Source organism: Vombatus ursinus, unplaced genomic scaffold (genome assembly GCF_900497805.2).
Source record: "Vombatus ursinus unplaced genomic scaffold, bare-nosed wombat genome assembly UNPS02010822.1, whole genome shotgun sequence".
Classification (NCBI taxonomy): domain Eukaryota; kingdom Metazoa; phylum Chordata; class Mammalia; order Diprotodontia; family Vombatidae; genus Vombatus; species Vombatus ursinus.
Genome location: NW_020950600.1, coordinates 6801351 through 6815902, shown reverse-complemented (window position 1 = coordinate 6815902; position 14552 = coordinate 6801351). Strand labels below are relative to the sequence as shown.

Genomic DNA, 14552 nt, shown 5'->3' with positions numbered 1-14552 from the left:
CCCCCCCCCAACCCGGGCCCTTCACCCGCACCCTGCCCCCCCCGGGGTCGGGCCACTATTCCCCACTTCACCTCCTCCCCCATCACCTGCGCCCACACTCCAGCCTGGATTCCCTCCTTCACCTCTTCACCCCTTCCTGCCACTTTTTCCTCCATCCCTTTATTCCTTCTCCTCTCCTTTCTCCCTCAGCAGCTGTCCTCCTTTCTCTTTTCTCCCTCCCAGACCCACCATTGCTGCCCCCACCTCTCCAGGGTCAGTGGGTCATCAAGCATTTATTAAGGGCTTATTATGAGCCGGTCACTGGGACCTCAAGGAGCTCACCTTCTAATCTGAGGGGAGTTGCTGACTTCTTGGGAAAGCCATGTGGAGAAGGTGGGATTTGAGCAGACACCTGAAGGAAGACAGAAACTGAGATCTGGGGGGAGAGGGGAGACCCGGGAGAGCCAGGCCAGGCTTGGAGGCCATAGATTTCGGGGGGAAGAGGCCAGCCCGATGGAGGACTTGGGAGTGATAGGGAACCACTGCAGTTCCTTTTGGTGGCCAGATTGAAGGGGGATCCAGATACTGTTCTCCAACTCCCCCCTCACACCCTCTAGACACTGTGTTCTTTATCCCTCTGTCCTTCTGTCCAGCCACCATTCATTATCCACTCCCTCTGCCATCCCATCCCAACATTCTTTGTCCCTCTTAGGATCTGGCTAAGATTTTTCTTCCCTATTATTCCCCTACCCCATAACCCCCCCCCCTCCAGCCACTATCTTTGTCCTCCTCTCCTCTCATCCCCCTAGTATGCACTGGGGTCAAATCTTCTGTTTTTGCCAGTACTTCCTGTGTGACCTTGGGCAGGTCACTTAAAACCCCTTTGCCTCAGTTTCCTCAAATGTGAAATGATATGGATTCTGAGGTCCATCTCTAGATCTGTAAGCTTGTGATCCTTACTTGGGTCCATACAAATCCTGTAGGAGCAGCTCCCCAGAAAGTGGTGGGCTCCTAGTTGTTCCTGTGTTTATGCCTTCAAGGCTAGGAGTCCTTTGAGGAGAGACCCCTACTTCACTTTCAGTCTGTCAATTCTCCTTCCTTTGGGGTAGAGGGCTGGGGGACAAGGACAGAAGACACTGGATAGAGGGAGGGGACTCACAATTTCTGGGCCCACCCAGGGCCACAGGTATTTATCAAGGGGCTACCATGTGCTGGCTTCTGTTTGTTTGATTTGTTTGGTTTCCTGATTTTTTCCCCAATGAAATTTTGAGCAGCTAAAAAGAAGCAGGGGAGGGGAGAGCACCCTTTCATAGTTGTTTTGTCTTTTTTTTTCCTTCGGGGTGGGGGGAGGGGGTGACTACCAGGTGGGGGAGGGGCTCAGGACTAAGACCTCAGTGCCTCTGAATGGCCTGGTTTGTTAATGGAGACTCAGTTTGTTAAGGGAGCAGAGAGGAGGGGTGACCTGGTTTGGGCAGTTTGGCACTTATTCCTAAAAGGGGAAGCCCAGACAGGCTCCTCACCTTTCTTGCTGCCATTCTCTGGGGGCACACTTGTCCAGTTCAGAAAGAAGGGGAGCAGGAAGGGTTTCCTGGGCCATGAGGAATTCCATCAGGAATCACCAGTATCTGGACACTTCCTCTGCCATCACTGGTGATCGGGAGTCCTGCTCGGTCTCAGACTGATGCTGCCTTGGGCCTCTTCTCCCTCCCAGAGTGGGGCTGTTTGGTTTCCAGATGCTTGTAACAGTTACAGAACAGCCAGGATGTTATTCACTGCTGACTGGCACCAATTCTAATTTCCTCTGACTTTCCTTTACAAACAACAACCCTCCCTGTGCTGAGTAAAAGAGTAGGCCTGTGGAGGAGGCCTGAGGAGGAGGAGGAGTCCTGAGCCAGCTTCCAGCACCTGGATCCTCTCTGGGAGGTGTGCAGTCACCCTGAGGTCTTTCTGGAGGCTTGACTAGAAAGTCAGCATAAAAGGAGGGCCTGCCTTGGACAATCAGAATGGAATTTCAGGAGGGGATTTGTGTCAGAGCCTACTTAGGAAGCAGAGTGAGGTTTGTTTTCTGTTTTTTATGAACGGGAAGAATGGGTAAGCACAAATAAAAGTACCCATCAGTTTGCTTATGTTGTCATTGGTTTAAAAATAGTCCATTGTCTCACCCTGTAAATGCAGTGTCTGAATGAGTAGCCAGACCATTGGTTTTTCTGATTTCTAGTGTTTGAAAGTGGCTCATAGTGATTGCAGTCATGGTTCCCGAGGAGGCTGATTTATTCCATGCATAGAACTTGAGGTCCCTTGGGTCCAGGGGCATTTTCCCCATTTTTGATTGTGTTGAGCACATTACCTTGTCATATGGTTGGGGATTTAGGGCCACAGTCTTGGGAGCTAAAGGGCACCTTAGAGAGGCCAGCCAGCCTCTGTATCTTACAGAGCAGGAGAGGGAGGAGGGATTGGTGAAATTCTGGGCCAGGATTACAAAGGTAGCAAGGAACATCTGGGATTTTTGTGAACAGGATGCTAATTCCAGAGCAAGTGTTTGATGCAAAAACATGGACTAAAACCCAATGGATCACAGGCTTCTTTTGCCCTTTAAAAACTTAGATCTAGGACTCATTGGTTCTAAGTATTTATCTAGGTGATGCCCTGTTATTAAACATATCTCACCTTAAATGCTGAAGTTGAAAAGTCAGAGAAATCATAACTTGGATTTATATAGTACTTTAAGGTTTGCAAAGCTCTTTACAAATATTAACTTACTTGATTCTTATACCTGCCTTGGGAGGTAGGGGCAGTTGTTACTCCCAGTTTACAGATGAGGAAACTGAGGCAGACAGAAGCTAAGTGACTTGCGCAAGGTCAGAAAGCTAGAGTCTGAGGCCAGATAGGAACTCGAGTCTTCTTGACTCCCAAGTCCTGTGCTCTAACCACTGTGAAACCTAACCAGGGGAGTTAGCAAAAGGAGCCCTTGTCCAAAGGAAGTTGGTGTTGAGGGGTGGAGCAGGACATTCATGTGTTTGTGGCATCCACAAAGAGGCCAGAGGTGAAGCTGGAAAATGAAGAAATTATAGCAAAGGGTATATAATTGAACTTTAAGTAACGTGCCCGTTTGGTGGGCAGGAAAATAAGGAGGAGGAATGTGAAGAGGCAAAGATGGAATGTCCAGAAAGGTGGAAGAGGGGCCAGTGTTGGGTAAGATCCCTGTTGTTAAGGTAGGAGACAGATTCCTGAAAGGGAAGGCAGCATGGCTCGCTGCAGAGGGCTGGAGGCCTGTGGGCTCTCCCTCCCTCATCACAGGGAGTGATCAGGCAGCCTCTCGCTCCCCCCTGGCCCCAGCTCTTGCTGAGAGCTTTCACAGGGCAGTGGAGGGAAGAGCTTTGTGTTAATTCAGGGATTCTGAAACTTTTTCCACTCTTGACCTCTTCAGTGCTTAAACTGTGGGTCGAGACCCACACATTAGATGACCCACGTGAGGTTCGCAGAAAAGATGGTTGGATTTTGGCAGGCCTGAGGTGGTTGGTGACCTTTAAGGGCCCCCATTTCAGTAACGTGGTAGGAGTTGAGGAGGCTTTCCAAGAGCTAAGGAAAGGGATAGATAGTCCATTCTGTTGGGTGGACAGCAAGTGTATTCTTAGAGTTTGGTGGGAATAGGAAGTGTTTCTTTGCTTCACCCTACAAGAATCGTCGTTTTGTTTCCCTCAAACTGGAAGGTTTTCTCTCCTGGTTTTCCTGACTTGGGGATGGTGGGAGTGGAGATGGGGCGTTGTCTAACTTAACCCAGTGTTGGGGAAGAGAGTGGATGGAGGCTGGAGAGCCGATGGTGCCATCTTGACTCTGGGCAGTGAGGGAATTGGAAGATGTAATTCACCAAGAAGTGTTTCAGCAGCAAGTATTTGCACCTGTGTGCAAAGCTCAGCAGGAAAAAATGTTCTCATGAGACACAGTCTGTTCCCTCAAGGGGTTTCTGTTCCTAGCCATTTGGGCATTTGTAGCGTTTTGGTGAGGAGAAGGTCAGAGAGAGCAAGGGGTTTTAAAATTAGGCTTGTGGGGGTTGCCGAAATAGAATTCCTATTATTCATTGGAACCAGCTTTGGACCAGCTCTGGAGATCAGGAGATTGGATACTCAGCTCAGTTCTGCTGCCAAGGGGGAAGGTTACCTTGGGCAAATCTGTTCCACTCTCTGGTCCCTAATTTCCTCACCTGTTAAATGAGGAATATAAGAAGTGTTTAAAGTGTTATTGTATATTTTGTTTTTTTTATATCACTTTCATTTCTGAATCTGTCTGTCTCCTCTTCCCTCCCCAGGGAGCCATCTCCTGCAGCAAAGCAGTAACAACCCAGCAAAGGGGAGGCGGGGAGGCGGGGAGGGGGGGAGGGGGGAGGGGGGAGGCAGTTCAGCAAACCAACACATCAACAGCGGCTGACAGTATGTGCCCTGTTCCCCATCCATAGCCCCTCACATCTGCAAATAAGAGAGGGGAAGCTCATTTTCTTAAGTGTTTTTGGGGGACCGACTTGAAAACCCTTTTACCCTCTGCGAGGCCCATGATGTATGAATAGATCAAAGCAGTTTGGCTTGCTAATACTAATAGCAAAAATCCTGCAAGTTCATAAAACCACCAAGGAAGGATGTATCAGTTTATGCTATGCTAGCTGACTGTGCCAGGCTGAACAATTGGGCAGTGTTCTGTGCATTTAGGGTGTTCTGAGTGACCGGATCGGTCCCTTCCAGTTGGCAATCTCTGATCTTTTGTTTTGAATAAGGAAGGAATACTAGTCATTAATACTAGCTTGTGTTTCTCCAGTTAGTGCTGTACAGAGTACAAAGTACTTTTTCACAATAGCCAAGCGACAGTCTAATTATTCCCCCTTTCAGATGAGAAAACAAACTGGGAAAGCTAAAGGACTGCCCACAGTCACCTGATGAGCCCATGGGAGAGCTGAGACTCTAAGCCAGGTTTTCTGACTCCAGCCCAGAGGACTTTCCACTCTCTGCCGCAGTCCTAAAGGCAATCAGGAGTTACCTTTTGCCTTTCTTTGTAGCCCCAGGGCTTAGTCCAGTGCCCGGCACACAGTAGGTGCTTAATAAATGCTTGTTGGCTGACTGCCCTTCGGAGAAGCAGATCATCTGATTTCTGCCTTCAGAGGCCAAAGGTCTCAAATTCAGGACGTTCAAGTGATTAATGATAAAGTAGCTGAGAAGTCTCTGAGGGCACCAGTTAGAATTAGGGCTTTCCCTTAATGTCAGAGTTGAAGTACGGGGTTTTCAAAACAGATACACTCAAGGGTATATTTTTAGTTCTGGTTTTTATTTCATCTCTTTAAAAAAAAAAAAGTCCTCCCTCCTCCTTAAGTATACTGTTCTTGAGCTTGTGGCCAGTCCTTAAAGGAGCCCCCATGTGAGTTAAGACCTCAGAGCCAGGACTTGAGAATCCTGGGGACCAGCACGGCCAGTGGGCTCGCCAGCACTGGTAAGGATCTCATTCAGATTTGTTTCCACCATTCTTCTGTACCAGGCTTTTTTTATGGAGTCAGAAAACAAAAACTTCTAGGCACCCTGAGTGAGCATCTCTAACGTTCTTGGCAGGACTTTTTAACTTTCTCAGACTGAGGCCAGCTGACTTGATTCACCTTCTTGGAAAGAGAGAAAGATAAGTCAGGAGTCTGTTTATCACAGCACTGGCCTGGCTCAAAAGTAAGACAAAGGATTCGAAACCAAGGTTTCCTGATGGGTGACCTTCCTCATGTGGCTTCCCTGAGTCATCTAAATGTGCTAAGAAAGTAATCAGTGGTGTATGGGTGGTTTGTATTGGCCTTTCTTCCTCCCTCCCTCCCTTCTGCCTTTGTAGACAGTGGGCAGACATACCCAGGCAAAACTGGGCAAGAGATAGATCAAAGCAAGTGGATTTCTTTCTCCACATTCTGAGAAGCTGGTCCCCTGGGGTGCCTGGCCCTAGATATATAGGTCTTAACCATGCCTGTGGTGTTAATACCAGAGTTATCCCTACCTTCGTCCACAGGGACTGGGGGGGATTACCCTAAGGAGTACCCAGGCCTTGTGAATCTAGGGCAGATTGGATCCCTGGGGATCCTCTGTGTCTCACCTGGCTTTTGTACTCAGGGGCTGATCCCCAGCCATATTTGTGTGGCTCCAGTGGTCAGAACTGGTCAGGTCACATCTGGAGTACTGTGTTCATTTTTTATTTACTATGACATAGTAGGAACACTTGGTACAAAACATGCCCACCAAACTGGGAGGGAGTTTTCCCTTTCCACATCACATATGAACCAAGATATCATGAGATCATCCTGTGTGGTAAAAGGCTACCCCCTAGAGACAGGCAACTGGGTGGTCCAGTGTATAGAGCACTGGGCCTGGTGTCAAAGAAGACCTGAATTCAGATGTGACCTCAATCACTTACTAGCTGTGTGACCCTGGGCAGGTCATTTCACTTCAGTCTGCCTCAGTTTCCTTACCTGTAAAAGGGGGACAATAATAGCAGCTACCTCCCAGGGTTGTTGTAGGATTCAGATGAGATATTTGTAAAGCATGTAGCACATTCTTGGCACATAGTAGGTGCTCATTAAATACTCATTCCCTGTCCCTCTTCCTGACACCCAGCCCTGGAAGGACTTTTCTCCCTCCTGTCATCCTTTTTAAGGAGTCTTTCACTATGTCCCCCGGTGCCCGTGATAACAGCCTTGCTCTGTGAAAGCACTATCATAAAAGAGGAAACCTCCTCTTAGTGACATTGACGTGGAGTGTGTCCGTGTCCAGGGTGACCTGGGCAGTCAGGGGATTGGAGGACCGGCTGAAGGAAGTGGCTTTATTTAGCCTGGAATGAGGAGATTGGGGCAGGGGAAGGGGATGAGAGCTCCCTTTAGGTATGTGACGGCTGTTCTGTGGAAGGGAGAGTAGGTTTCTCCTGCTTGGTCTCAGAAGGCTTGGATGTAAGGACAAATGTCTTCATAATTAACAACTATCCACAAGCATAGTGGACTCTGTGGAGGCCTTGGGGAGGTGGAGGGGGAACCCCACTTTGTGCCACCTTCTGCTTTCTGGAAGTGTTGGGCAAGAGACTGCTGTTCAGCTGGGAGTTGGATTTCATGCTTGCCCCCTCTGAGATCCTTTCCAGCTCTGAGGTTGAGTGAGTCATCCCCCACCCCCTGAATTAAGAAGCAGTCCAGGGGCAGCCAGGTCACTCAGTGGATAGAGCTCCGGCCTTGGAGTCAGGAGAACCTGAGTTCAAATCCAGCCACAGACATTTGACACTAGCTGTGTGACCCTGGGCAAGTCACTTAATCCTGATGGCCCATAAAAAAAAAAAAAAGAAGCAGCAGCAGCAGTCGAAAGAGGCCTGCCCTCTTTGGGGATTTTCAGTGCCCATTTTATAGGGAAGATTTCTTTTGGTGCAGCAGTTCAGAGCTGTTCCTGTTCAGTGTATGAAGAATATCTCCCCCCCCCCCCCCGGTTCAGCTGCTTCTCAAATGTTTTGGTTTCCTTGTTACTTGAGGGTGACAGACTTTCCCTAGTTTGCCTTCTGGGAGCAGTGAGTATTGGAACCAACATGTGCTGTGTCGTGGGATCCCAGCTGGAAGAGCCATGGGTGGGATCTGATGCCTGTCTTCTCCATGATTGATGAGTCACTGAAAAGGTCTCTTACCTGCTTTGGTTTGCTCATCTCTACAGAGCGCTGTTAATTTATATCACTGCATGGGAGGACTCATGAAATGATCAATTCTTAGAAATTCTTTTAATTAAACCGTAGATTTGGCATCATCTGAGGCCAGGAAGAGGGGAGATACCAAGACTATCTCTGTTCCCTTACAAGACACTTGAGGAGATGAGGGGTGTGGGGGTGGGGGGGTGTGTGTGAGTGAGAGAGAGAGAGAGAGAGAGAGAGAGAGAGAGAGAGGGAGATACAGGACAATAAATGATAGAGGAAAACGTTTTGGTTTGGGGGATGTGTGTTAGTGCATGTTTTTTGAGACCAAACTAGTATTCTAAGCATGCAAGCTTTCTGAGTGTATTTTAATGTATCCTAGATTATTTGGTGTCAAATTTTAATGTGTTCCTTTCCATTTGCTTTCTAAGTACTTAATCATTTGCAAAACAGAAGTTTTAAAATAATTTCTGTTGATTGTCAGAGTCTCCACAATCACTGATTTTAAGCTGTTAAGTATTTTTGTGGGAGAAGGGTTAACTTTGCTCCGCTTGGCTTCTGAGGTCTGAACTCAGAGCAGTGGGTTGGAATTACAGAGCAGAACTTTGTGGCTTGATGTAAGCACAGACTCCTCCACTGAACAGCTGGGCCAGAGGGCAATGGGCCTCCTTGATGGGGGAGGGGGCAGCAACTCAAAAACCACTGCTGGGGGCCTTAGACACACTGATCCAGCCCTTTCTCTTCTGGAGAGTCTGTAAAGAATTGTTTCCTTCTTTTCCGCCTATATCCTGGGCAAAAAAAGTTTCTCTGCAAGTTATTTTGGAATGCTTTGGTTTTAGTTCATAGAATCATAGCTGAGAAGAACCTTCAGGGTCATCTGGTACATCTTTTCATTCCCAGCTTCTACTGCGTCATGCTTAATGCCCCATTTGGGGAATATTGAGAAAGGGTTTCTTTTCTTTTTGTTTGCCATCATTCCTAAGGCCTAGGAGTCCCTGCACAGACCTGCTCAGCCTTATGTGCGCTCTCTCTCTCTCTCTCTCTCTCTCTCTCTCTCTCTCTCTCCCCCCCCCCTCCCCCCTCCCCCTTCTCTCCTTCCTCTCTCCCTCTCTCTTTTCTCTCTCCCTCCCTCTCCTCCTTCCCTCTTTCTCCCTCCCTACTTTGTCTCAAAGTAGAAGCCGTTGACTATTTGTCCTTGGCAGCAGGTGACTCCTCAGATAATCTTATTTAATCTCCACGTTGTTTATTTCAGGAATAACCTCCTTCTTCCTCTTAGTTTGCAGCCCATCAAGATTAACTGCCAAAATTTGCCGGGCACTAGGATTTTGAGAGGAAGTTGACTTATTTTTGTCATTGTAGGGAATTAGGGCTTTGGAATTAACCATTCGATTGCTTTTCATTATTTTGGGTTCGTATTACCTTTCTCTAGGGTCAGTTAACCTGTCCCCAAGCCTTTTATGTAGATCCTACTTTGAATGTGATAGGTTCTGTGTGCCCTGGGCTGGGGATACAGAGCAGTGTATGAAACAGTCTCTGGCCTCATGGAGTTTCCAGTCTTCCCTTGAAGGGTGATATTAAAACTCTTCATTTGGGTGAATAGTTCTTTTGAAGTCATTAAAAACCACCTCATTTCTTCAACTGTGTATGTTGGGAAATTTGTTCCACTGGTAGCCAGGCCACTGAGGAAGGTTGTCAGTTACAAAGCTTTTCAGTGAAAACATTGGCATTATCAGCTCTTTCCTTCTAGGCCCTATAATCTAGGTCATCAGCAGGGTCTAAGTTGGAGACTCAGTTTTCCTTGGCTCTGAAGTGGAATGATATTCTCTGTCATCTAAGTTAAGTGACTTGTGTTAGCGAGGGGACAGGAGACATGACATGTCCTAGAGTCTTGGATGGAAAGTAGACATGGGATAGGCACCTCATGCCCGCTTTTCTCTTTTTCTGGTCACGGAGCTTGCATCTTGGAGTTGGGGAGTTCATGCAGCACCTGCTGTTATCCTGGTTCTAGGGCTTTAGATATGCATGAAGATTGAAACGGGGAAAATATGCTCATGTGTGCTCATCCCTCAGCCTACACATTTTTTATTTGCAACAGAATAGTTTGTTAGTAAAGTAAGGGAGTACTGAGAATGGCTGAGACAGATTCTTTCCTGCCCTGGTTCTGAATTGTTTTTGGTATTTTTATCCACAGGTGGATCATTAACCAAATTGGCTTATTATTCAACTGTACAGCACAAAGTAGCCAAAGTGAGATCTTTTGACCACTCAGGAAAGGTAAAGACTTCAAGTTGTGTTGGCCTCTGACAGTGTCCCCCATATCCTGTTCGGAAAGCACTACTAGTGCTGGGGATTTTCCACACCTAGCGCGCAGCCCATGCAGAATGTCAGCTAGCCATAGTTCATGGGCCTCTTTCCTTGGGTTTCTAGGGGAAGAATTAGAAGCAAGGAATTCCATGAAATTCCTTAAATGTCCATTATGTGCAAGGCTATCTGCTAGATTCTGGGGTTAAAGAACAAGAAATGGCAACATGCGCACCCAAGGTGCTTGGTGTCAGGGTAGAACTCTGAAGGAAGAGAATGATTCTAAAGCCAAGAGGAAGAGGGCCTGCTTTCCCAGAAGGAGGATGGCCTTTTCCAATGTCTTGGAGCCTGGAGATGCAATATGGGAGGCCTGCTGAGCCTGCCGTCCATACTGGGGGCCACCAGGATCACATCCCAAGCACTGCCCCCCTTGCCTTGGGTCCCAGCTCAGCTCCCTGTCAGTCCACATCAGCCAGTGGGCTCAGGGTGGGCCTCTCCCTTGCTCTACTTTTCATCCCTCCTCCCTAGACCGTGTGTTCCTTTCCATATTTTAGTTTCTAATCCAGCCTGGTTGCCTTTAGACTTCCTGCCTTGAGCCTGGAGGTGGGTTTAAAGGTCCTGCCTCTTTAACAGTGTGCAGCTTAGCAGAGAAAAAGAAGATGTGGAAGAAATGAATCCCTTAGATCCCCTTGCATGGCGAAGAGGCAGGAAGGCCTGAGTTCACATCCTGCCCCAGAAGCTTACTAGCTGTGTGACTGTGATCAAATCACTTAACTTATCTGTGCTTCAGTTTCTTCATCTGTAAAATGGGAATGGTAATAATAATACCTATTTCCCAGGCTTATTGACAGACTTCAGTGAGATAATAATTGTCTCAGTAATAGTAGCAGCTGGCATCGACCATGTCCCTGTAAGATTTATAAATGCTTTCTATGTGTTAGCGCATCTGATCCGTGCAGCACACCCGGGAGGCACTTGTGGCTATTGTCCCTATTTTACAGATGAGATCACGTGTGGCTCGGGCTGTACAGAAGGCCTCATCCACATCCTTTTCATTGCTAAGATGCTGTTGGTATTTTCTGTAGGGTGCCGAGCAAGAGCATGAGCCTCCCTATGAAATCTCCGTGCAGGAGGAGATCACTGCTCGGCTGCATTTCATTAAATTTGAGAACACGTACATTGAAGCCTGTCTGGACTTCATCAAAGACCATCTCGTCAACACAGAAACGAAAGTGATCCAGGCCACGGGAGGGGGGGCTTACAAATTCAAAGACCTCATCGAGCAGAAGCTGCGACTCAGGTGGGTGCACGTGGCTTGGAGAGGGACAAAAATTTGGCTTCAGGAATTAGTTCTTATTGGGGGAGCGGTTTAAAATGAAGGAAAATTCTGGTAGGCCTCGAGGTAAACTTAGTGTGAAAACTTGAAGCAGTCATCAGTTCCGTGCTGATGCCGTCAGTGGGCCCATTCCTCGGAGCACATCTCGGCAGTCCTGCAGGGGCCAGCCTCGGTGCCCAGAAGATCTCTTGGGTCACACAGTGGAGGAGGTCACAGGATGAAACTGGGCATAAATTTGGAGGCCCTTTTGCATTTGCTGAGCTCACCAGCAGGTCTTTGATGGGGGCCTGGGAAAACAAAGGGGAGTGGGTGCATTTAGAAGCACTGCATCCAGCGTAAGAACTGTAGAGTAGGGGGAAAGACCGAGCATCATCCAGCAGCCTGTGCCAGTGGCCTCATGGGGACATTTTTGGATGGCACTGATGAAAACAGTTTCCACCACTTGACCGTCATCTCTGTGGATATGGGGGCGGGGCTCACAGGACAGAGGACCTTTTTTTTTATTTTCTGAATCCTAGGGGGAGGCTTTCTCCAGCATTTCGGGTTGTCCCTGTATTGTGAATCCACAGGAGACCATGGATAAGACTCACCCAGAACAAGAGGGCAAGAATGGGCTGCAGTCCACATTATTGGAGGGAACTCACAGAGTCATTGAAATACAGAAATAGTCAATGCAGTATTTACATTTCAAATCAAAAGCTTTAGTTATTGTGTTTTGCTTCTGCCCTTTAACATGGCTAGGTGAATGGTGGGGATCTGGGAATGTTGGCCTCCCCAGCGGGCACCTGGCTGAAGGATGTGGGAGAGATTTTTTTTTTAATATAATTAAAAAAATTTTAAACGAATACCAAATGAGAAAAGAAAAAAAATAACATCGCCATGTACACAGCAGACCATAGGAGAGGATTCAGTATAAAACAATGTATTTCCATTTCAAGAAAACCTATGTGATAAATACTATACGTTGTTTTGAAAACTGCCCAGCTTTGCTTCCCTTTGTTCTCTGCTGTGCCCATTAAAGAAAGCTACACACACACATAGAAGAAATCTATAAACATGTACGTACATACCCATATACACTCATGTACATATGTGTAAGACTGTTCTGTGCTTATTTCCACTTGTCATCTCTCTTTCTGAAGGTGGGTAGCATCTTCCCTCATAGGTCCATGTCTTTCCATGTTTTTCTAAATCAACCAGCTTATCATTTCCTGCACCACAACAATATTCCAAACCTAATTGCATCTCATCTGAGAGATGGTCTGTGAAAGTTTTTTTTTTCCAATTTTCTGCATTCCTTCTCTTCTTGGCTACATAGGTTTTATTTATGCAAGAAAATTTCAATTTAAAATAATATAAATTGTCCTTTTTACACTTCAGTGATACTTTTCCTTATAGCTTAAGGTCTGATATTGTTGAATCTACTTGCTTTACATCTTTTTTCCTGGTTTCTTTGAAGTTCCTGACCTTTTACTCTTCCAAATGAACTTTGTTATTATATTTTCTAACTCAGTAAAATAATTTTTTAATAACTTAGTTGGGATGACATTGAATAAATAGATTAGTTAGGTAAAATTGTCATTTAAAAATTATGTTGTCTTTACCTCCCAATGAACAGTAAATATTACTTCAGTTATTTAGATCTGAGTTTATTTGTGTAAGAAGTGTTTTATGTTTATTGTTCATATAATTCCTGTGTCTGTTTTGGTAGGTATACACTCAGGTATTTTATACTGTCTAGGTATTTTAAGTGGTCTTAAACTACACTGAATAATATTGCTGACACAGTGTAGTTTCTCTATTTTTCACTTTTGATTAAATTTATTTTAACTTTGTCTGAGATCATGATTACTATCCCTGCTTTTTTTACATACTAAATTCTACTGCTGCCCTTTATTTTATCTTTTTGTGTAATTGTTATTTTTATAATGTTTCCTGAAAGCAACGTACTGTCAAATTCAAATTTTAATCTGCTGTTCATTCCATTTTATGGGTAAATTCATCCCATTCACATTCTAAGATACAATTACTTGTGTATTTTCCTTCTTCCTATTTTTCCTCACTATAGTTCTCGCCATATTTACTCTCTCTCTCCTCATTCCTCTGCTTTACTTCTACCCACTACCTTGCCCTCCTATTCCTTAACCTACCCACCCCTCTAAAAGTCTCTCCTTTATTCTCTCTCCCCACCCTATCCCCTTGCCCCCTATTTTTTTTCTGAACCTAAAAGACTTTTATACCCTTGTAGGTATACATGTTGTTCTCTCTTTAACCCATTCCCGATGAGAGTAAGGATCCAGCACCACGTACCCTCCACCTATTAGCTTCTTCTGTATCACCTTTTCTTTTTATGCCTCATTTGTATGGGATAATTACTCATTTTTAGCTCTCCCTGCACAGTTTTGTTGTTTTTTAAGAATCTCTCCATCATGCTAAGTTCAGCCCAAACCTTTCTTTCAAACTACCCAAATATAAATGACAGTCATAAAAGAACTGATAATATTTTTACACATAAGAAGTAAACCATTTGACCTTATTGAGTCCCTTATATTTTGTTTTTAATGTTTACCTTATATTTCTCCTGGACATTATATGTTGAATTTTCTTTTAAGTTCTGGGGTTTTTGTCAAAAAAACCTTAAAGTTTTTCAGTTCATTAAATATCCTATTTTTTTTTCATTCAGGATTATGCTTAATTTTGCTGGGTAAGTTACCCTTGGTTGTAACCCCCAGCTCTTTTGCTCTGTGGAATGTTGTTGTTGTTGTTGTTTGTCTTTTGTTATCAAAGAGGACCATGACATCAGGAAGGTGATGCCATGATTGCAAGTGAATTGGATTTAAGTGAGGAGGGCTATGCAGAGTCACTAGCCTCACTCCTCTGGAGCCATCTGAGTCCAGTGGCAAGATATAGATCAGGATGACTGGAGATGGCCCCCATTCTATGGAATATAGTATTCCAAGACTTATGGTCCTTCAATGTAGTAGCTGCTAGGTTTTGTTTAATCTTTATTTATTTATTATGTAATCTTTATTGTATCTCCATGACATTTAAATTTTTTTTTCCTTGTTGCTTCCAATATTCTTCCTAACTTGGGAGCTTTGAAAATTGGCTATGATATTCCTGTAAGTTTTCTTCCTGGGTTCTTCAGGTGGTGATTGGTGGATTTTTTTTCTTTTTCTGCTTTGCCTTCTTGTTCTAGATCTTAAGGGCAATTTTCCTTAATAATTTCTTGTAATATTGTATCAACATTCTTTTTTTTTTTTAACATTCT

At 45.3% G+C, this 14552-nt stretch overlaps 1 protein-coding gene across 1 annotated transcript in view; it reads left to right on the top strand.

Annotated features, from left to right (window-relative positions):
• The window catches only part of PANK4 (pantothenate kinase 4), a 44641-nt gene that overhangs the window by 1281 nt on the left and 28808 nt on the right, over positions 1-14552 (top strand). The window contains exons 2-3 of the mRNA XM_027855409.1: positions 9836-9918; positions 11031-11245. Coding sequence (XP_027711210.1) covers positions 9836-9918; positions 11031-11245 — 298 coding nt within the window. The remainder of the gene's footprint in view (positions 1-9835; positions 9919-11030; positions 11246-14552) is intronic.